The 22,332-nt window shown below is 39.0% G+C and overlaps 2 protein-coding genes across 3 annotated transcripts in view; one reads left to right on the forward strand and one right to left on the reverse strand.

Annotated features, from left to right (window-relative positions):
* Nucleotides 1-4,809, reverse strand: part of LOC101846372 (DET1- and DDB1-associated protein 1) — an 8,999-nt gene extending 4,190 nt beyond the window's left edge. Inside the window, exons 1-3 of the mRNA XM_005104447.3 lie at nt 4,570-4,809; nt 2,039-2,119; nt 924-969 (exon numbers count right to left, since the gene is read on the reverse strand). Of these exons, the coding sequence (XP_005104504.1) occupies nt 924-969; nt 2,039-2,119; nt 4,570-4,572 (130 nt within the window). The 5' untranslated portion in view covers nt 4,573-4,809. The remainder of the gene's footprint in view (nt 1-923; nt 970-2,038; nt 2,120-4,569) is intronic.
* Nucleotides 4,810-6,461: 1,652 nt separating this feature from the next.
* Nucleotides 6,462-15,288, forward strand: LOC101846753 (dihydropteridine reductase). Of its 2 annotated transcripts, XM_013085949.2 has the most exons (7): nt 6,462-6,898; nt 7,590-7,773; nt 8,678-8,818; nt 10,140-10,248; nt 10,586-10,669; nt 12,418-12,551; nt 12,598-15,288. In XM_013085949.2, exons 1-6 carry the CDS (start codon nt 6,815-6,817, stop codon nt 12,515-12,517), a joined length of 702 nt encoding a protein of 233 aa, XP_012941403.1. In that variant the 5' UTR covers nt 6,462-6,814; the 3' UTR covers nt 12,518-12,551; nt 12,598-15,288. The 2 variants fall into 2 exon arrangements, with proteins under 2 accessions (XP_012941403.1, XP_035827236.1); XM_035971343.1 differs by having other exon boundaries at nt 12,418-15,288.
* Nucleotides 15,289-22,332: the final 7,044 nt, after the last annotated feature.

Consider the following 22,332-nt stretch of genomic DNA (forward strand, 5'->3'; position numbering starts at 1 on the left):
TGTGTGTGTGTGTGTGTGTGTGTGTGTGTGTGTGTGGTGAAATAACAAACCAAAGTGCCAGTGCATAGACAACAAAGATTTCTCTCTTATTTATGTCATCAGTACAACAGCTCTCCATTTACATGACGACATACACCCAGTTTTCCATCAAACTTTTAAGGAAGTCAAAGTTCCTGGCTGAATGTTGCCACTGAATAGAAATTTCTAGATAACTATTTTTTTTTTTTGGTAAGTGTTTTACTGCGCTCGCAACTGCATAAGGTCATATGAGAGTGCGGGACACATTTAACTTTTTCAGTTGGTAGGAAACTTTGAATTTTGTTCGGACGGCGGCCGAAGCCTACTCTTATCTATTTCAGACCACCAAAGGATCTTTAACGTGCGCAGCTAGAAAACGGGCCCTCCAAAATTTTTCGCCCTTGTCCGAGAAGGCTAGGTGTAGATCTTTCCTACCAGAAGATCAGGTTGATTGATTGATTGAGTATGTGTTTTACGGCACTATCGACTCAATTTTAGAAGATCAGGGGTGTGGCTGAAAGACAGTAGTAAGAATGAGCCAAGGAGTAGCAGTACAAAGGCTGCAAAAGGAGTCAGGAGCCCAGAGGAGGGGGCAAGGGAGGTGAGGGGGTGGGGGTAGAAAGAGGAGACCAAAGCAGATGACAGAACATTGCTAGAGAGCAGGAAAGGAGGTGAAAGGAGACAATATTAGGGAAGAAAATTTTTCCGTCGTTACCCAGATTCAAACACAGGACCTTTGAATGAGAGGCCAACACTTTAACCTCTAGGCCATGAGAGCCCCCACCCAGATAACTATGTCCTCCTCGACAGCGTACGAATAGTGATGAGTAAATTCTGATTTAATTACAACAGCCCATTCAGTTACATTTTGTTTCTAAATTTTGCGTTCAGAATGTTTTGATTACCTTGCTCAGAAGGGTAGTCTTTTGTTGAAATGTACACCGTCGGTTTCTGAAACAAAAATAACGTATCATGCATTATATCATTCATGAATTTTACCACACACAAAATAAATGAAAATACTTTTCAACAACACATTGGCAAAAGCAAAAGCTCCCTTTTGAGTTCCCAAAATTGTACATTTCCAGGCTTAGGATTGTCCAGACAGCTGTCAATTTAAACTTAGTTTTAGTAAGTGTTTTATGGCACTTGCAACACAATAAGGTTATATAAGTGCCGAAGATTAGAGGTGTTACAAGAGAGTAACAAACACAAAAAAGGAGGACAGAGAAAGACGATAGATGTTTGATAGGAAAGAAGGAGCAAACCACACCAGAGCACCCACCAACAACCCACAATTTCAACTTAGTTTTCTGCTTGCAGCTGTTCTAAAATGTTTGTTTTGTTCACATTTAATTGTTTGTTCTCTTTTGTGATTGTATTTTTGTATGGGTACCATTGACTCTGTGAGAAAGTCAACACATGGTCCACAATCTGAAATCTTACTTTCATCTTTCCATTTCATCTCCATCAAAATTGGTTTCTATTGTAAGATCTTTTCTTTTAGTAAGAGTTTAACGGAACTTGAAACACAATAAGGTCATATAAGTGCCAAAGATTAGACGTGTTACAAGAGAGTAACAAACACAAAATGCAGGAGGGGAGATAAAGACAATAGATGTTTGATAGGAAAAAAGGAGGAAAAAACACCAGAGCACCCGCCAACCACCCACACTAGCGATTTGTGACCACAAAGTAAACAGTGGCAATGTAACCATATGCACACTAAAAAGTGGGAGAGTCCGCGATCTGTGAATGTGGACACGACCAAGAGGATGCCAACCATATCCTTCAGCACTGCCCGCACTACGCCACCCTTCGTACACAGACATGGCACAATGTGGCTCCCCTTGAGAGAAAGCTCTATGGCAGTCTCTCAGATTTGAAGCGCACGGCACAGTTTGTGCGCGACACCGGGTGACTGTCTAGCTGCTGTCATCGAGAACAAGAGGAAGAAGAAGAAGAAGAAGAAGAAGAAGAAGAAGAAGAAGAAGAAGAAAAAGTAACAATGTACACTTACACTGGACCTGTGACTAGAGTCTGCGTGGAAACGGGTGAAGTTACTCTCGTTGTACGACGGGAGTCCTTCCAAGAAGTCACCCTGAAAAACACAAAAACAGCTTACGATATTTTTTTCCCCACTATACATGTTACACACACATTCTGCAGAAGACTTCCATTTTTTTAGTACGTGTTTTACGGCACTTGCAACAAAATAAGGTCATATAAGTGCCGAAGATTAGAGGTGTTACAAGAGAATAACAAACAGAAAATAGAAGGAGGGGAGAAAAGGACGATAGAGATATTTGATTGGATAGAAGGAGCAAACCACACTAGAGCACCCGCCAACCGCCCACAAGGACTTCCGTAACAAGCTACTACATCAACAAACACGATAAAGAATGGACCGAACATTTCCCTAAACGCAAACCCCTAACCCTGTCTATTTCATACTGGTTGCTCGTTACGGAATTCCTCTCTATTCGAGTACGCACACTCACGAAGACACGCACTCACATCATAGGCCTACGTGCGCACACGCACGCACGCACACACTTTCTCTCTCTCCTTCTCTCTCACACACACACACACACACACACATTTAGCTCGGAAAATGCGATAGTTGAGCAGTCTAGATCTAGTTCTAGATCTAGTCTAAGTCTAAATTTCTGTTAGTTTGTATCTGACCAGTCATGGAATTTCAGCCAACGATGAAAATAATAAAAACAAACACAAGGTATTAATTATAAATGTGATAGTTTGTTAGTAGCCTACTGGTGATTCTGCTTATATGAAGCTGGTAGGTCGAAATTGGCCCACCCCCCTGTCGAAGTTGCCCCGTTTTGCCCTGTCGAAGTTGCACCAACCCCCAAAATCTCACCCCATCATTTTAAATAAATCATTTAAATTCAAACAATCAACATTTCTAATTCTAGTTAGTTGGATTTAAATGAACCCAAGGATATCAAAGTTTGGTTATAAATATAACTGATTAGTATTTTGAAGTAACAAAACAAGCGTGTGTATAAAAGAAAGTAAATGACAGGTGAAATATATCAATTTTTTTCTTCAAGAGCGAAAAGTACGAGGCAACGGAGCGCCGAACTTGGAGGGGTGTTTTCTGGAGCTTTCTGACTAAAACAAGAAACTAGTGGAAGCCTAGGAAGCCCTCGCAGTCTAGCTGTACTTATTCTTAATATGATGTCTAGACTGACCATTTACAAAAAAATAGGCCTACTGAATTGTTAACATACATTTTTAGTGTGCAGTACCTAAAGTAATTGTATTTGAGACGAAACCAGGTGCCTTAATGACAGTGCATGTATTTTAAACCTCCCGTTTTCTAATGTTAATAGGGCCTTTCTAAGATAAGTACGGCTAGACTGGCAGTCTAGCCGTACTTAAGTACGGGTAGACAGCCAGGCTAGCCGTACTTAAGGACGGCTAGACTTGTCCGGCTAGCCGTACTTAATATTGATGGCTGAATTGTTGTAAATGAAATTTTTAGTTTGCAATGCTTTAAGTATTTGTATTTCAGACAAAACCAAAAGGTGCCTTACTGACTTGCATGTATTTGAACCTGAATAATTAATAATTACTAGATCTAGATCTAATGAGACCTGTGTACTTAACAGGCTTGAGTCGATAGGGCCAAACCTAGATCTAAGTACGGCTAGACTGTACTTAAGTACGGCTAGACTCTCAGTCTAGCCGTACTTAAGTACGGCAAGCCACTTCGATTTTATTTTTAGATAGAATCAAAGGTAAGATTGAAGAATACCGGACCAGCGGACTGACTTTGCCTCTATGTCTCAACCTTACGAATTCATGATTTCCCCGTTTTTAATATCTCTCAATGGAGAATCTCGGACCGGTAGATCTATTCTCATTAAAATTTTGTCAGGGGGGGGACCCCCCTGAACCCCCCTCCTCCATCCCAACCACCCGCCCCACCTACCCCACTTTCTCGCGCAATAATGTACGAGTGGTCCGCTATTCTTCAATCTTCCCGAATCAGATGTGCAACGAATAAAAGTGGGCTTTGATGATTCCACGACACAGGGGGCAAATGATTCTCAAAAGCCAAGACTAGGTTGAGGCTGTCGAAGTTGCCCCATGCCCATGGTCGAATTTGCCCCAACCTACCCTAGTAATTAGCTGCAAACCACCCGATCGCGTAACATGTACCACAAACGCGGCTTTGAGCCCTCAATTTGGCTAGATCTAGCCCCGACTATCAAATTGACCCGACCCGATTGCGCTAGTGTGGGCACCTTAGCCTAACTGGGGACCATCCCAAGTCCCAAGACCCAAGACCTAGAATCTAGATACTAGTCTAGATCTAGAGATGATCTCTTGACTCCAAGATTAGGCCCTATCAATTTTAGGTGAACCACTAAGAACTGAAATCTAGGTCTTGACTGAGGAGACTAATCTTCTGACAACTGCCACTTGTTTAGTGTCCCCAAGACCCTACGTTAAGGAAATGGGATGGTCCTGCTAGGTAGGCAATCTGGGGTGGAGGTATTTTTATGTGTACAAATAACAAACCATTTTGCTGTCTGTACAAGGCAGCAACGATAACTTTCACTTGATCTCGACGGGGCGATGAGGTTTAGAAGTTCTCCTGAAATAAGCATATATCTATAATACGTCAGAGATATTAAACATCTTTATGAAAAACAATCGAAAAGATGTGTAAGTCGACTATCAACTGCCCTGAGTAAGCCTCAGTTCATTAGAATCTCTATTTTTTTCCTCCACTCTGAAGAAACTACTGAAGATTATTCATTCCGGATTTTTCAAGATTTACTTTTTGTTGAAAAGACGCCAAAATAACCCCCCCCCCCCCCCCAAATCGTTTTCGTTCCATCATAATCGGTCTGATTAACTGCTCAAAATCCTCTCCTGCAAAAATAAGAACAATAAGGCCTAGATCTTATCGCAAAATTTTACAAGAACATCCCTCTTCAGCGAAATTCACAATGTTATCATATCAACTTTCCTGCGAGTGGAAGTTTGTCGTTTTAGAAAATAGGTATCGATACCAAATAGTTTTGAAGAGCAATTTAATAGCCAAAAACACATATAGGCCTATATCTGGGCTTTCTCAGCCTAGGCCTATATTATTTCAACACAGAATAAGCGTAGGTGTAGAATTCCACGTATTTCATTCAAAGAGGTTAGATATCTATAATGTATTTCGCTAAAGATATTTGTCTATCACATAGTCACACAATACTGTATGTGTCAATTTTTGTGTATTCCCTAGGCCTAGATAAATGTGTAATTATATATATGATAATATATATATTGCTAGAGAGCAGGAATTAAGGAGGTGAAAGGAGACAATTTTGGAGAACAAAATTTTTCCGTCGCTTCATGGATTCGAACCCGGTACCTTTGAATGAGAGGCGAACACTTACACCTCTCGGCCACGGAAAGCCCCCGCCTAGCCTAGCTAATTCCCATGAAAGATCGCGGTTTTGTTCAGCGATATAATTAATATAATCTATTGCACAGGAAGGATTTGGAAAGGGGGGTGGGGGGCGAATAGAAAAAAGGTTGGATCTTTTAAAGTTTAAATGCAAAAACATTGCAATGTAATTCCTATCCGATTTCAATCTATCAGACTTATATAGGCATAATAATTATAGCCTTTGCCACGTTTTCAGTCTATTTCTGTGAATCTCATCAGCTACAACACTGCATGCAAAATATAAATTCTATTAGATCTAGTCCTAACAATCTAATAAATTAAGGATGGAAGATTGATGTCAACACTTTTTTTGCACCATTTATTTAGATTTTAACTAAAGTAGTATAGCATCTCTCTCTCTCTCTCTATCTTGATCTAAGACCAGCATGACCGTTCCTTTCATTCCACAAATAAAAAGACACATTTTTAATCGTTCTGGCTGGCTCCAGATTTGGCTGCTTCTTGGATTAAAAGTTCGGGGAATAATAGTGGCAGGCTGTTTTTCTCGTCTTTTCGTCCACTTTTAGATAAGCTGTGCGGGATTTACCCGCATTTTGGGGGAGGGGTTTGGCTCTGGGTTTTCAGGTTTTAAAAGCATAGGCATAATATTTTTATTTCATCCTCTTTTATCATACAGGTGTCTTTAGCCCATATTGTCATCGGCACACTATGACCTACCAAAGATGATTAAATTCTGACCTGGAGCTGTGGAATCTATGCCTAATTACAGTCCACAGATAAAAAAGCAGTCAAACCAATTTTACATAGATCTGACAGTTTGTACAGAGGATGATAAGTACATGTATAAAGCAAAAAGTATATAGATTCTGGTAGATCTAGCGATTTATTAGGCTAGGCCTAGATTAACTGTTGCCAGAAGAACCTCTGGAAAACAAGTCTTACAAAGTATTCGGTATCGATACATATTACATTAGGCTATGAACGATCTTTGTCTCCGCCCTCCCCGCCCTCTCCGCTCGGCTCGGTCACTTCATCCATCGCTGACGAGACGACACAGCTCTTGAGCACAGCCTGGGCCAACTCTGAACCAAACAGTCAAACACGACACGACGTTGACATTAAACTGTTGTCCACCACACCACGGTAGCCTCTATTGTTTCCATTTTGCCGGTTGCCCTGAATCCGTATTGCTGCACATTTCTAGATCTACCAGAAGGTGATAAGGAGTGCATAGATAGACTAAGCGTAGTAGCCTAGCAGTTGACAGATTTGCAGACTCGGCGTTGACTTTGCGACAGTAGGGCATTCGCCGGCAGATTCATATTTTATTGACCATATTTAGTTTCAAGTTGCAACATGGTTCAGGGTCGTGTCCTTGTGTACGGCGGCAGAGGTGCGCTTGGTTCAACAGTCGTCAGCCTTTTGAAGTCAAAGGATTTTGTAAGTAATTTACTAGATTCTAATCTACATTCGAGATATATCAAAATATAGAAACTAGTAGAGAATGTAATGTAAGTATAGCTTAACCCCCCCCCCCCCTCCCCGCCTTGATGTGTGTTACATAGCATTTTGCTTGGTGCTCTGCAAAATACCGAATCCTTAGCCTAGCCAACTAGATATATATATATATATATAGATATAGAATCTACACTAGATTCTACTTCTGTAGATATTACTGCTACTTTCACAACTTGAGCAATAACTTGCTAAGTGCACCGAAAGTAGGCAAGACTTCAGGTCACAGAAGATGGAGATATTCAATGCCAATAACTGAATTAATGCTGTAATTAATATAGATATCTAGATCTAGATCTAAAATCTAATAAATGTCTAGTGATATCAGGTAGGCTTGGCAATGAAATAGAATTTGCATTTAATTTATAATTATTGATCATAACAAAGTTTACGTCTTCCATGAATCAGGTAGCACATATAGGAAGTATAAAGAAAAAAAAGGTTGTTAGATGTAGACATATTGACTAAAGCCTTATCATTATATTATCATATATAGATCTAGATCTACATACTTTTTTTTGCCCGTTGTTGTTATCAATCCAGTTTTTTAAATTTAGATCTATTATATAATATGCTTTTATTATAAAGACTTTTATTGTTTTCTTTCTAATGGCAGTGGGTGGGATCAATTGACCTGGCTGTCAATGAACAAGCAGATGCCAATGTGATCGTGAAGCCAGAAATGAGCTTGCCTGAACAAGAAGCCGACATCAACAGCAAAGTTGGAGGCCTCCTCGGGGAAAACAAGGTGGAGGCCATCTTTTGTGTTGCTGGTGGTTGGGCAGGCGGCAATGCAGAAAGTAAGTTTTTTATCCCCGTGCACACAGGTACAAGGGCTCTCCTTCAAATTTTGCTCCGCGTGCTGAAGAGAAAATAATGGTCGTATTTACAGTAGCCTATCGTATAATCCGTCTCCTGCTGTTTCTCTCTATTCTGTTGCCATTTTCTAAGCCTTACTACCCCTCAGTATGTCCTTCTTTCTGATGTAAGGCTTTTTTTTTTTCTTTTAACTTTTCTGTTTGTTCTACTCTCTTCTTTTTTTCCCTCACCATTTGAGCTGCTTGAATATTTCTTGAAAGCAAAAGGTTATTCTCCGGCATCTGTTCTGAGTAATCTGAGAGTCATAAGTGTTTTTTCTGTTAATCATTTCAGGTTATAATATTCTTCAAGAAGGATCATCTCTGAGAAACCAAAAAATATGGAGATGGGGGGTGGGGTTCACATATGCCGCAATATCATCCTATTAACAAGCGCTCATTTAAAGTTTTTTTAAAAATATTGTTACCACTGTCAATGCTGATGTTCTCATACGATTCTGATACCCATCATATGTACCCCATGGGACTGTCTTCTCTGAGAAAATGAACCATAACTTAACTATATGTAATGAAATAACAATGGACGGTCTACCATTTGCAAAACTAATTGTTCAGCAGAACTTTTTCGAAGCTCAACATCTTTGAATCAAATTAGCATTTAAGTTGATTCTACTGTGAATTTCTCTTTAATCACATGTTTAAACAAATGTGAGCCAGATTATTCCTTTTTTTCTAGAAAATATGTTGTTTTTTCGGGGGGGGGGTTGGTGATTTTTTAGAGCAGAAGAAAGAATGTTCGTTTACTTTTTCTGGTTTCTATTTTAGTAGCGTATGAAAAGTAATGTACATGCAGTTCTTCAGTTCTTAAATTTGTCGTGAATTTCAGAAATAGTAGATGCTGCTGATTCCATGTGGAAGCAATCCGTCTTTCCGTCTGTGATCACTGCCAGTATCGGGGCCAAGTATCTGCGGGAAGGAGGCTTGATTACCCTGCCTGGTGCCCAGGCTGCCCTGAAAGGCACACCAGGTACGTGGGTGGTTGGCGGGTGCTCTGGTGTGGTTTGCTCCTTCTTTCCTACCAAACGTCTATCATCCTGATCTCTCCTCCTTCTGTTTTATGTTTGTTACTCTCTTGCAACACTTCTAATCTTCGGCACTTATATGACCTCATTGTGTTGCAAGTGCAGTGAAACTCTTACTAAAGCTAAACACCAGGTACTGACGATGGATATATGAAAATATGTCTTTTGTACTGTAATTCATGTCCTGGACTATATGTGAAGCGTGCTGACGAAATGTGGCAGGATGCGGTGGAATCGGGCTCTCGTCAATTTTTGGGCATGCGAAGTTGACGGTGTCATCTTACGGCGTGTCCATTTTCCTTGTTTCGGGTGAAGATAATACCCATCTATGTTGAATAGAAGTCGAGAGGTGTGTGATTGAAGGAGGTGAGGGTTGTCTGGTTTCAGAGGTAAAATTAGCGAGAAAATGGCCGCCAAAGTTGAGATATTTCTTAAGCTTGAGAGTCCATGGAAACTGAAAATTTACATTTCTTTAAAGTCCACACAGAAATGTGTTCTCTAATGAGCATGAAAGGTGTTGGATCAAAAAACAAAAATTCGCAAAAAATTCCCAAACCTGTGGGAAAATGCCAATTTCTTGATTTTTATTATTTTCACGAGCGCCTGATTTCACCACACTGCCTCAAAAATGAGTTACTTCTCGGATTTGAGTCCTATGGAAATAGATACATCACGCTTATAGGTGAAGTTTTGACAATGTATAAGTATGACATTATAAAAGGCATGTTATAGTTAAAGAATATATGGCATTAATGGAGATTCTACAGATTTGACCCAAGTGTCAATTTTTGGACAATATCTCTGTTTGTGGATTGCGAGAAGTAACTCATTTTGTCAGCACACCTCACATATCTCTTCCTCTTTGTTCCATACTTCCCTATATAGACAGTTATCTACATAAATATTAAAATTCTGTTTTGATCCATATTTTGGTTTTTTAAGATGGATATTTTGTAAGAATACGAATAAATGACAAACATTTTATTGTTCGTATAAGTATTGATGTTTTGCCTGCTCTCCTTCTATAATCTCTTTTGACAACTCCACTATTCGTTGAAATATGTTTCGTGGGTGGTTGGCGGGTGCTCTGGTGTGGTTTGCTTCTTCTTTCCTATCAACATCTGTCATTCTTATCATATCTCCCCTCCTTTTTTTGTGTTTGTTACTCTCTTGTAACACGCAATCTATTCTTGGACACTTCTATGACCTTATTGCGTTGCAAGTGCCGTAAAACACATACTAAAACTAAACTGACGTTTCTCCCAGGAATGATGGGCTATGGCATGGCCAAAGCCGCCGTCCACCAGTTGGTGCAGAGTCTGAGTGGGGAGAACAGCGGTCTGCCGGCCGGCTCTACCGTGGTGGCCACCTTGCCGTATGTAGCGCTTCTGTTACTGTTATCTCATTTAGCCGGTTATTTTAGTAGCATGATTTAACCTTATCCGTACGCCCTGGGGTCATTCTGTACCCCCGCGGTTGTATTTTTCACATTTTAGAATTACTTTTAGTGTGAAGTTCTCTTTGAAACTTTCAGTATTTCTTAGAAAAAGAAAGTTATTAGACACGTTTGTTCACTTCTTTATATATGATCTTTAATTTAAAAAAAAAAATTTTTAATGTTTGAATCTGACTGTTTGTGATGTGGTCTTCACTGTTTGCACTAACTTACCATGGACTGTGTTGACTAATGACTATTTTGTGTCTGTTCACAGAGTAACATTGGACACTCCCATGAACAGAAAGTTTATGTCCTCTGCTGACTTCTCTACTTGGACAACTTTAGACTTTATTGCAGAGTAAGTCATTGTCTTTTTCTTTAAAAAAAAAAATTTAATCCCTTGCCCATTTATATGAGATTGATGCCATCTGATGAGTAGTAAAAAAGTGCGTATGATAGTGACCAATAGTGTATTACGTGCATACTTAGTATAACAAGTAACTGTAATAGCAGATAGAGATTCCAGGATTATAGATGTAAGTCATTGATCTGAGAGCGGTGATGATTTTAGATATAATGGTGGTGACGAGTGATGATGTGGGATTGCGTTTAAGTAATGTTAGCGATATTCCTATCTTCCTCTGCTCCAGTCACGAGGAACGTGGGCGCCTTCTATTCCGTTCCTTACTGGAACCATCTTTACGGTCTCCGTGAAGTTCCGAAATGGTGGGCTCAGTCTCTGCTAAGGTGACATTGTTAGTGTTAGCCTATTCTATCGGACGAAGACAAGTGTCGAGAGGAACTAAGTGGGAAGACAGTATAGTGGCAGGTATGTTGGGGCATTTGTTAACGGGTTGTAGGTAGCAAGTTTACAGATTATGATCTTTAAAAATGCAGCATTCTACTCCCTGATGATTTGCCCCGAGTGTTCTTTTTGAGTCCTATTGAGCTTGGGGAGATTCTGACACAGGATCCTCGAACCCGAGTCGAGAGGGCACAATTTCCGCACAATATTGTATCCCTTCGCCTCAGGGGGAGCGATATGTAATTGTCATTTACTCTCCAAGCCTGATTTTTCCACGCTGCCTCACAGATATGTATACCATTTGTCATTTTGAAGATGTAGGTAATTTTAGCACAGTTGCCTTAACTAGACAGCAGTTCGTTATTGCTGGGTGTAGAGTGTAATAAAGACTCAATTTCATAACTGAAAAATCCAAAACAATATGCAGCAACCATAACAGAATATATTTTTATGATGCTCCAATTTTTGGACCCATTAAAAGAAAATTAATTTGTAAAAGTGGAGTTTTGAGAAAACTGCGTGATTCAAGTGTATTTGAAAGAAGGCAATCTAACGTTGGGAGTAGAAAAAAAGAAAAACTGTGGCTTTTAACGCTTTGTCACTTCTTCCAAAGAAACCAGGTGGTAGACGTGGCCTGTTGGCGAGGTAAGGTGGCAGTGTTAAGGAAATTGGTCAAAATTGTCAATCTCGTGGGGGGGGGGAGGGGTTCATTTAGAAATTGGGAGCAGTTCATTAATGGGTTAATAATAATTTAGAAATTATTTCTTTTTGGTGTTTTCTTCTGTTTAATGTTTTCATTAATGAGTTAGTAACAATTTAGAAATCCTCCCTTTTTTTTGTTGTTACCCCCGGGTCGGTTCAACTGACTGAAGTGTCTTCAGGCCATTCCCAAAGGGGGGGGGGGGACATTTCTCGTTCATGCACAGTAGAATTGTAAATGGGCTGATCCCACAGTGTCATGCTCATAACTGTGCCTGAACTACAACAGGGAACTGCTGCTTTTTCTTTCCTAATCCTTACTATCTCCATTTTCCTCTACTTCTTTTGTATGTTTGTCATACTCGTGTGACCCTCTATTTTCGGGGTGCCTTGATAGTTGAGCAGAGGAAGCCTGATTCCCTGTAAAGACTTCTCTGTTGACATCCACCCCTTGGCGCTCATATGACCTTATGCAGTTGCGAGCGCCGTAAAACCCTCTACTATAAAAAAAAAAATCATATGACTTTATGCAGTTGCGAGCGCTGTAAAACCTCTACTAAAATGAAACTAATCTTTTTTTGTGTGTGTTTTCTTCCCCCCAGGCTGTTCCTCAAATGGCTGAACGGAGATTCCCGTCCCGATTCTGGCAGTCTGGTCCAGTTCATCACCAAGGACAACAAGACGGAGCTGGTCATGGCTTGAACAAACGTGCGCGGTGACATGAGTTGACGAGCTGGTCATGGCGTGAACAAACGTGCGCGGTGACATGAGTTGACGAGCTGGTCATGGCGTGAACAAACGTGCGCGGTGACATGAGTTGACGAGCTGGTCATAACGTGAACAAACGTGCACAATGGAATGAGTTGACCAGTTGGTAGCCTTTTGAGTAGAAAACAATACCTTTGACTGTATGGCTGTATGTGTTTTATTTGCTACATGGTACTTTTAGCTTTTGATGAGAGTTTGTATTTACCTAGTTGGTCACAATGCTACATGGTTTTTCATGATCCTGCCCAATTCACTTTTTGAGAGGAGGGAAAATAAGAGTCGTATAAACAAATTGTTTAAATTTAAGAAAAACCATTTTTCTGCGTTAAATCCTCTTTCTTGCTGTTAAATAATTTTATTGGAGCATGCAAAAGAGTGTTTAGGACTATCGTATTTCTGAAGACATATTATTGTTTGTTATGAATATGCATGACCAGAAGAATATTACTACCCCCTACCTCTGTGGTGTGCCAGAAACGTGTCTTTAGACACTGGAAAAGTTTGATCAGCCGTCGAATTTGGCTCTAGTACATGACATGTTCAATCAAAATTTTATTCACTTCTCGGTTAGCTTTACAGTTTCCTTATATTTATTTTTTTAATTGTTGAATGGTTTTGGTTTGTTTTACGAAAGTGTTACAAATGTGTTCTATGTGTGTGTTCTGTTTCAACCGGAATGTGAACGTTCCTGGCATTTATCGAGTGTGAACATGACACAGGGTGTCCAGAAAAGAACTGCCCGTGGAAACTGCTGACTATTTTCGACCAGTCGTCGCCTCAGAAAGATGTCCTAAGTGTAGTTAAGTAAAGAGGCACTTTGGATAAATTTTCTGAGTGAGGAGACGCAATGTAGACTGATTTTGAAAGTATATTAATTGTTTAAATTGAAATGAGGAAAAAAAAAAACTGTAAAATCATATACACAGTGGATTCTTTCTCAGCTTTGGAACAGCCAAGAACTCCATGAAAAATATGTTTTCCTTGGAGGTGTGCCAATTGTTAAGGTTTCATTTCAACGTCCTTTTTGGCTCAAAGCATATAATTGATTGTGCTTTTTTTTATGAAGAAAAAATTCCTCTGGTCCAGGCTTTTGTGCACACCCTGTTTACGTGTGTTTTTCTGTGTGCTTATACTTTGTTATTTTATGTTGATATAATTTGTAGTCCATATATATAAAAGCTGACTAGCCGACTGTGAATGTTCTTAGAAAAAAATTGTGATTTAGAATTGAAGGCTCCCTCTTTATTTTTGGGCGTTGTCTTTCCTTAAATACATTCCAGTTGTCCCGATGTCAGAGATTGTGTTCTCTATTGCTCTCCAACAGTGTCAAAATGATCAATAGACAAATGGAAATGGTTGTGATATGTTTGGTTGATAGGTTCAATATTTTATGAATGTTCATGACAGCACATATCAGTTTGTTTTGTCTTACCATGACAGTTTGCCAGTTTACAGTACATATATATTATATACTGTTTGTGTATATATATATATATACATATACACACAGTATATATATATGATACAGTATATATCACAGAGTTTGCTTGTTCTTTGTCAAGAACTTTGTCATTAATGATTTTCAGAATATGAGAGTGATTCATTTTGCCTTTCATCTATGCAAAGGACAGTGTGAGGAGATTTTCTCGAGTCTTTTATTGGAAACGACTAGAAAAAGCTGAAGGTGCTGACAGCTTTGCTAAGACATCTTGATTTAATTCGTTTTTTTGGGTTTTTTAAATTCAATGACTTGACAGGGTTGGTTTTTTATACAATGCTCACTTCCTTTGAAGTAAGACATGTTCGATTTTTTGCCCATGTTTCTTTTAGACATATATATATATATATATATAATTTAAATGATGTTCCATGTTAAATATAGGTAGCGAGTTGTCTCAAAAGAATTGTCAATCAAGTTATATGGATACTCTTATAACGGATGTTATATGTTTAGATTGGACATTGATGTAATGGATGTGTGTTGATATATATATTTTTTTAGCTTGTTCAAGAAGTAGTGTATCTCCACGGTAGTGGTTTTGTTACGATAATTTCAAATGCATTTACTCCATACAGAGATTTTTCTTTGGTTTGCCAACGAGATTTTTGTTTTGTTAACACCTGGAGCAGCTATTTTTTCCCCAGCATTATGACACCCTATGTACTTTCTTTATGCCAATATTAGCGAGAGATTTGTTTATCGAATCCCAGTCTGTTTTCGTTCATCCGTGCAATCATTGGCACGATTCGCTGTTGTGCCATTGCAATATAAAATGCTAATCTTATATGTTATTTCTAATTCCATTCTTTCTCTAGATGCTTCACTCTAACCTTCATATATAGCCAGAATATATCTCAGTTAAATGGAAAAAAATATCTGCAGTGTCTAGTCAGGTCATCTGTTGTGATGTTTTAAAAAAATGTTCAGTCATCGAACACAGTAGCACAAAAATGTTCATTGAATGAATGAGATTCTCCACACGAATTGTGATTTTTATGTCTGTTGGAAGTGAAGAGTTCATGACAATTTCATTTACTCGCTTGATCTGTCAGACTGAATCTCACCCCCCCCCCCCCCCCCCCCCCTTTGGCCTCCCAAAAAACAAAAGAACTCCACAAGTTTTGACCTTTTATTATGTTTTGTTATTGTTCCCATGTCCTCTGTTGTTACAAGCAATAAATCCAGATTTGTCTTATGAAAAACACCATCTTTTTATTGTTTTACTGTACACCATCTGTTTGTTGTTTTATGTTTTACTGTACACCATCTGTTTGTTGTTTTATGTTTTACTGTACAACACCATCTGTTTGTTGTTTTACTGTACGAGTGTTGATCTACTCAGTACTACAGTATAACGACATGGATAGCCCGAATTCGTTGGGACCGACCTCGGTTGTTCTAGGCATATTTTACAGAGATGAAGAAGTTAAAAAAGGAGACTGCAGGCACAGTTCGGCGGATGCGTCATTTCGAGTCCTCTATGTTCGCCCTATCCCTGTGTTATACTGGCAATGTTAATGTGCAGCAAAATTGCAGCAATAATAAATAGCATTTGTATAGCGCATGTCCCCACTCGACAGCAAACTCTATGCGCTTTACACTATATTATTACCCCAGCAGACCATAGATCTCTGAGAAACATTCTCAGCTTCCTGGGAAGCATATACAGTGCAAGCAGCTGATTAAGCACTCAAGCACGAACAAACTTTCGCTGTCTATAGCCGGGTACCCATTCCCACCTGGGTGAAGTGGGGAAAGTTCATGAAAAGTGCCCTTCCCAAAGACACGTCGGGCCCCTGACGGGATTCGAACCCACGACCTTACGGTTGCGAGTCTGAGAGTTGAACCACTAAGCTACTGACGTCCCACTTTTGTAATTAAATTACAGACTTTTGCGCCCTAGTTTCTCTCTTCTCCTTGCGCTCAAAGGATGCGAGTTCGATCATAGTGAGGGGGGGGGGGGAGAGGGGGGAGATGTTTCCTGGTGTTGATTTTGTTGATTTTCTCTGAAGTATTGGTCTCTGTGGCAGCCATCTTGGATTTTTAAACCAGTTTCTTAGTGCAGAAGAATTTCATAGAAAATATTGAAACTTCAGTTTGGCACACAAGTACAACCTATATATGGACTGTGGATCTATGTGAGGATTTTGACCCAACTTAAAAAATTAAAAAGTGAGCCCAAAGTCAATTGACCCGTGAGAGTCAGTTGACGAAACTTTGGGGTACATGTTACAAAAAATTGGAATATTTCCTCAACTTACCAATATTTCCCCATTCCCTCACATAGATCCCCAGAATGGATCTTAAAGCACCTGTATGTCAAATTTGAAGCTTCTAGCATCTGTAGTTTTTGAAAACTCCTTGCACCAAGGAGGTCACATATATCAAAAAGCAGATTTTGAGAAAAACAGAAAAAAACGAATTTTTAAAAGGATTTTTAGTTCAATTTGCCTTTTTCAAACGTCCTTTGAGGTCATTTAGGGTGTTTTTTCAACAGTTTCGTCATTGTAACCCCATAGAACAGATGACAAATGATGTTTTTTCGCCAAAAAAAAAGTTTGAAAAATTTTATCGATATTCTCTGGGTTTGATCGAACCCTAGGACGGAGTTCAGTGAGTTTATCCCAGCGATTCGGCAGAGGGCACTGTTTATTTGTGTGTGTGTGTGCGTGTGTATGTGTGTGTGTGCATTCGTTCCACCCACCCCATTCGAAGGGTTCGGCGAATATACAACACACGAAACTTGCAGGGTTGAGAACCATTACAAAATCACTGCATCAACTGCATGCCAGATGAAATGTCTGCAAAACCCTCAACATTACAAGAAGAGACAGACAGAGAAATGAAGAAGAGCGACAATAGGCACCCAATCCTGCCGGCATTTCATTTTAAAAAACAAAAACAAAAAAAAATTATAATTAGCCACCTGTTACAAATGTCACCTAGCCAGCCAGCCTTGAGAGCCAATTCCACCAAGTACTCAGCTAAAATAAAAAGGAAGAGGTTGACCATGCAAAAGATGGATTGAAAGAGTCAAGGAAACCCTGTGAAATTATTATATCCCGATTGCAAGAGCTGCAGAGTTGGCCTTCCACAGAAAGCAGCATCTCCCCATGAAGCTTAATGGCAAGAGGATGACAAAGTAAAGTAAAGGGAAGTAAGTGTTATGTTTCACCAAAGAGTCTACATAACAAGAGGGGCCACTTCTCTCTTTGAGCCAATTAAAAAAGTGTCCTCAAAATCCGGTGGCGCCCTCTTCACAAAAGCGCACCTTTGCGAACAGAGTTATCCTACTTGAGTTTAAAAAATCAAAGTGAAACTAGCAAGTTTTTGAATACATTTCGGAAGAACGCTTTTTTAAAATGGTTACGCTAACAAAAAACCTCTTCCGGAGGAAAGGGTGATTGTTTTCTTCGTTTAATTTGACTTTAGAATGAAAGGCGAGAGGTCATTAAAATTTTAAAAAAACTAAAACTCCACACTGAACGAACCCGAACTGCTGATGAACAGCAGTCGATCTGCGCACGCAAGGAGGTGCTATTCCTATTCTTCTTCTAGAAAAACGAAAGAGAGCTTCAAAACAGACTGCAGCGCCATCTGAAGCAAAGAGCGGACTTCCTGCCGACACTTTTTTGGCTGAGTGGCCCATCTTGTTATGTACTACCTGTGGTTTCACAAAACAATGAACCAATTTGTCCAGGGCATTTCAGTCTTGTTTTTTTGTAACAGAGGACTTGAGGTAGGTGTGTCTTCCTATACCTTCAGATCTGCTCGAACGACAAGACAATGAACTGTTTTTAGATTTAGTAAGAGTTTTACAGCACTTACAACACAGTAAGGTCATATAAGTGCCGAAGATCAGAGGTGTTACAAGAAAGTAACAAACATAAAAAAGAAGGAAGAGAAATAAAGATGATAGTAGTAGTTTGATAGGAAAGAAGGAGCAAACCACACCAGAGCACCCGCCAACCACCCACAGATCTGCTGTAACTATCAAGACAAAGAACTGTACTTTGAAATGTCGAAATGTGTGTCTAAGTCTAAGCAGGGAAATCACAACTTTACCTCAGCTAAAACAGCATGGATCCCGAGGAAGCAAAGACACCAGGACACACAGTTTCGTGTATACATTAATTTATTTCTCAGTTTGTCATGGCAGACATTCAGTAAAAAATTGTTTAAAAAAAAAAATTATAATAAAATAAAACTCAAGATCCAACATCTTGTACGTGATGTATGTAATATACATAAACTACAAATATAATATGTAGATACCACTCAAGCTAAAAGGGTGTCTAATATGTAAATTTGTCCACTCACTGGCCACATTATCATAATTGCATAAATTTGACAGCGATAAATGAAAACTAAAACGAAGTGTAAAATGTCAGTTTGCAGCACACAGCACATCAGCTGAATTTGTACACAATAAACAGGAAACCAACGCCAACCAAACGTTTCCTATCATTCAAAGGAAGATTTAAGCATGCATCGGTCAAACTTTATAATTCGAGGTTTTCGTAGCTGATTGAGAATGCCATCCCTCATAAATTACAAAAAAAATAATTAAAAATTCCTTCACAACCATTTTCATGGACACTTCGACCAATCAAGGCGTAGGACAGCACTAATATAATGCACCAGTGGTAATGAGCCGGAGTGTATACAAGCTTGTGCTCACAAAATTCCCAATTATGGCAATCAAAATTTGCCTGGAACTCAAAGACACGCTCAGGAAAGCTGAAGACCAGAAGGAGTCGAGGAAGCTGGTGGCCAAATCTTCAAAAAACGCCCTGATGGACATCCAGTCTATGGGATAGGTGAAAGTGAAGGTGAAGGCAATCAAAGGCCGAGAGAGTAGAGAGTCCAGTGACCCAATACAACGTGTTTCCCACCCACTCTTTTGCCATTTCTTCACTTCATAATATACAGTGGAGTCTCCTGTCCCCGTGGTTTTATGCACCCCGCATAATTTAGCAAAATTTGATTATTTTTTGCAAAATTTTCTGATTATTTTCCTTTATCATTCTTTGTTAAAATTAACAGAATCACATAATTCACATTTTTGGGCTCAGTTTGCATAATTTCAGAACTTCTCTTGCGTAAAACGACGGGGACAGTAAGACGGAATACTGCGGGACCACCAGATTTTCTTTGGTTTCACCAAGTTTTCCGGGGGCTTTATTTTAATTTGGCTTTTTGACATAATTACAGATGAATCATATTCCACTGTACTCAATATTATTAGCGCTATAAATAGTATTACTAAGTATTAGTTAATTTTCAACCTTCATTCTTTCCTGTTTTGTTTCTACTAAATAAAACACAGGACACTTTAGATACACTATAACACTGACAGGTCGAACACAGAAGACTGGAAATAAGGCATCCGTTGAACTGTGCCTGCGGTCCTGTTTTTTTCCTTCTTCTTTTTTAACTTTGTAAGATATCCAACGAACTACAGATCCCTCGAACTACAGAGGCGGGTCCCGCCGAATTCGAGCTATCTGTATTACTGTGTATACACCAAGTGGGCTGCCATGCTCTTCTGCAAATCTCAATATTACATATATCTCCTGAACACCCAAGACAGCAACATCACACCTTTTTGGCCTCCCTACTTTTTTATTTCAGCATAAGGAAAAAGCCTTATAAAAAACTAGAGGACTGGAAATGCCTCATCAAGGTACACACCACACTTCAATAATGACAAGACTTGAGTGAGGCTGTCTTTCTCTGTGCCAGTTTCAATTTCAAATATTAAAGCACTAAAATATCTTGACTTCAATTTTATTCTAGTGGTGATGGGTCTATCTTTCAGTGGGGGGGGGGGGGGGGGGGGGGGGTGTTTGTTGTTAGAAAAGCTACTAACATTTAAAAAAAATTGTACTTACATACGACATCATGAAATACTTTCTGATTTACTGAGGCAATATGCACAAGCCGTCGCTGGGAAGAGCTGAATAGTTAATGAGAACACCCTTCTTAGCAAACAAAGAAGAAATAAATACGGTAGTGAATACTCTAGAAAATTATACAACCTGTCTTTTTTTTCCTGTACTGTAAGAAACTGAGCTGCCATTAAGAGAAAAAAATCTGCCTGAAATCAATTAAGAAATCACTGGTTCTTCAGGGAAAAAAGTCGAAAGACGCACAATTATAATAATAACATACTCAAGCTCCATCTCTTGCAATTCTTCCAATTCAAAATGATCTGTTGGCGCATTGATAGAAAACAAAAACTTTTTAAAGCTGCAGATTTCTTCATCTTTTTCCAACATTACTATACCATGGAGCAAGAAGTCAAGATCTCAAGAGAGGGAAGCAGTACTTCGGCAGTCTGCTAGCTCTAAGTCTACTGCCCAGGCAAAGCTGAATCTTGGTACTGCTTTAGTCGCCAATATCAGTGGACAGCCGAAGGAAGCATACAAAAAAAGTCCCTGGAACATTTAATATATCGTAAACAGGAACCACATTTTACCTCTCTCACTTGTTTCTTTATTGTTGCTCTTTTGAGTAGGCCTACATACAAAAATACAATAGATGAACACGCCACCTTTTCATCTCCAACAAGTCCACTAACAGCTACAATCTCCTTTGGCCATATTTATTATTAATATTCTCTAGATTGTAAAGTGCATAGAGCTTTCTGTTGAGCAGGGATAAGAGCTTCACAATACATGCTATTTTTTATCATTATTGTTATTAAATCCTTACATTCCAGGCATTCTATCTATCAAAGGGCTGCACAGTGATTTGATAGCTTTTCACCAAGGACATGAGTACTCAAACAAAATGTAGTAAATCCAATCTTTACTCAGATACTGAACATTTCATTTCATTGTCAGTCATTCCGAAGTTGCTATACAACACAAATAGGTCACATGAGTGCTAAAGATTAGAAGAGTCACTTGATAGTAACATACAAAGAAAAGACGGATAGATACCGATGACAGGTGTTTGATCGGAAAGATGCGAGCACAAAGGCTTCCAAGGAAACTGACAACGATTCTGGCACAGCCACCCTCACTTCTTCCCAAACTGACAGTGCGTAGCGTAATCTCAGACATTTTGCGTAGAAACAACTGACATTGACCATCATATGGTTTCTTTTTGGCTTGAACGGCCACACTCCAATCACTAAATGGACAATGATAATTATGATAATCAACAAGGAGAAATAAACCAAACCCTTTGGCCAGCTGCGTGATCAGTAGAAAATCTCTCTTGTCTTGAGTAGAACCCGTAAAAAACCCTTTTGTTGTTCCTTTCAATAATTTATAATACATGGTTTCAATTACAATAATGAAGTAGCGAAAATATGCGAGGATTTCAATGAGATTAATAAAATACATGGCAGTGGAGATGTACATTCAATACACAGTCCAACTATGTAAACTTATACAAAATATTTACAAAAATGATCATATCAGTTTGTAAGTGTAAATGTCTGCCTTGCTTTGGGAATATTCTTTTTATAAAGAAAGTCATAAAAAGCATATTATCATTTACTCCAGCTGAGAAACGTTCGATGAACTCTTGTGGTGCTTGACAATGAACAGCTGGTGTGTAAGCATTATGATTGTTGTATACGTCCATTTTCAACACACACTTGTGACAGATTGACTTCCCCAATAATGATAGTTGGAGTAAAGAAAAAGAAAAAGCACCCAGATTAGAGTATATATATATATATAGATCTATATATATATATACTGTTAAAAAAAGAACAGTTTTCTAGTTTTGGCGTAGCAGATTTGCTGAAATATTTGAACGGACAAAAAAGAACCCACTTCCTCCTGACCTCACAGAAAACTGTACTTGGACCAATATCTCGGTACAGTTTGTCACTGCTGTTACTGAAAAAAGAAGACATTCTCTGGTATATGTGTCACACTGCGATGGAATCAGGCGCTCGTCAAGTTTTGGGCATGTAGAGTAGAGTTATTGGTATCATCTGAAAGCTGATTTGTTTGCCTTGCTTCCAATGAAAGAAATATCCACTTATCTTGAACAGAACTCAAGATATCTGCAATTAAAGAAAGTGAGGTCGCCTGATATCAATAGTGAAATTATCGAGAAAATGGCCGCCCAAGTTTGGTAACTCCAAGAGTCTTTAAAAGCTGAAAAATGACATATTTTGAGCTTTAATCAATGTTTTTCAGTAAAATTCATATATGGAAATGTGTTTTTAATGTGGACATTAAAGAAGTTAAGCCAAAAATACAAATTCAATAAAAATGTCCAA

Source organism: Aplysia californica, unplaced genomic scaffold, assembly GCF_000002075.1.
Source record: "Aplysia californica isolate F4 #8 unplaced genomic scaffold, AplCal3.0 scaffold00420, whole genome shotgun sequence".
Taxonomy (NCBI): domain Eukaryota; kingdom Metazoa; phylum Mollusca; class Gastropoda; order Aplysiida; family Aplysiidae; genus Aplysia; species Aplysia californica.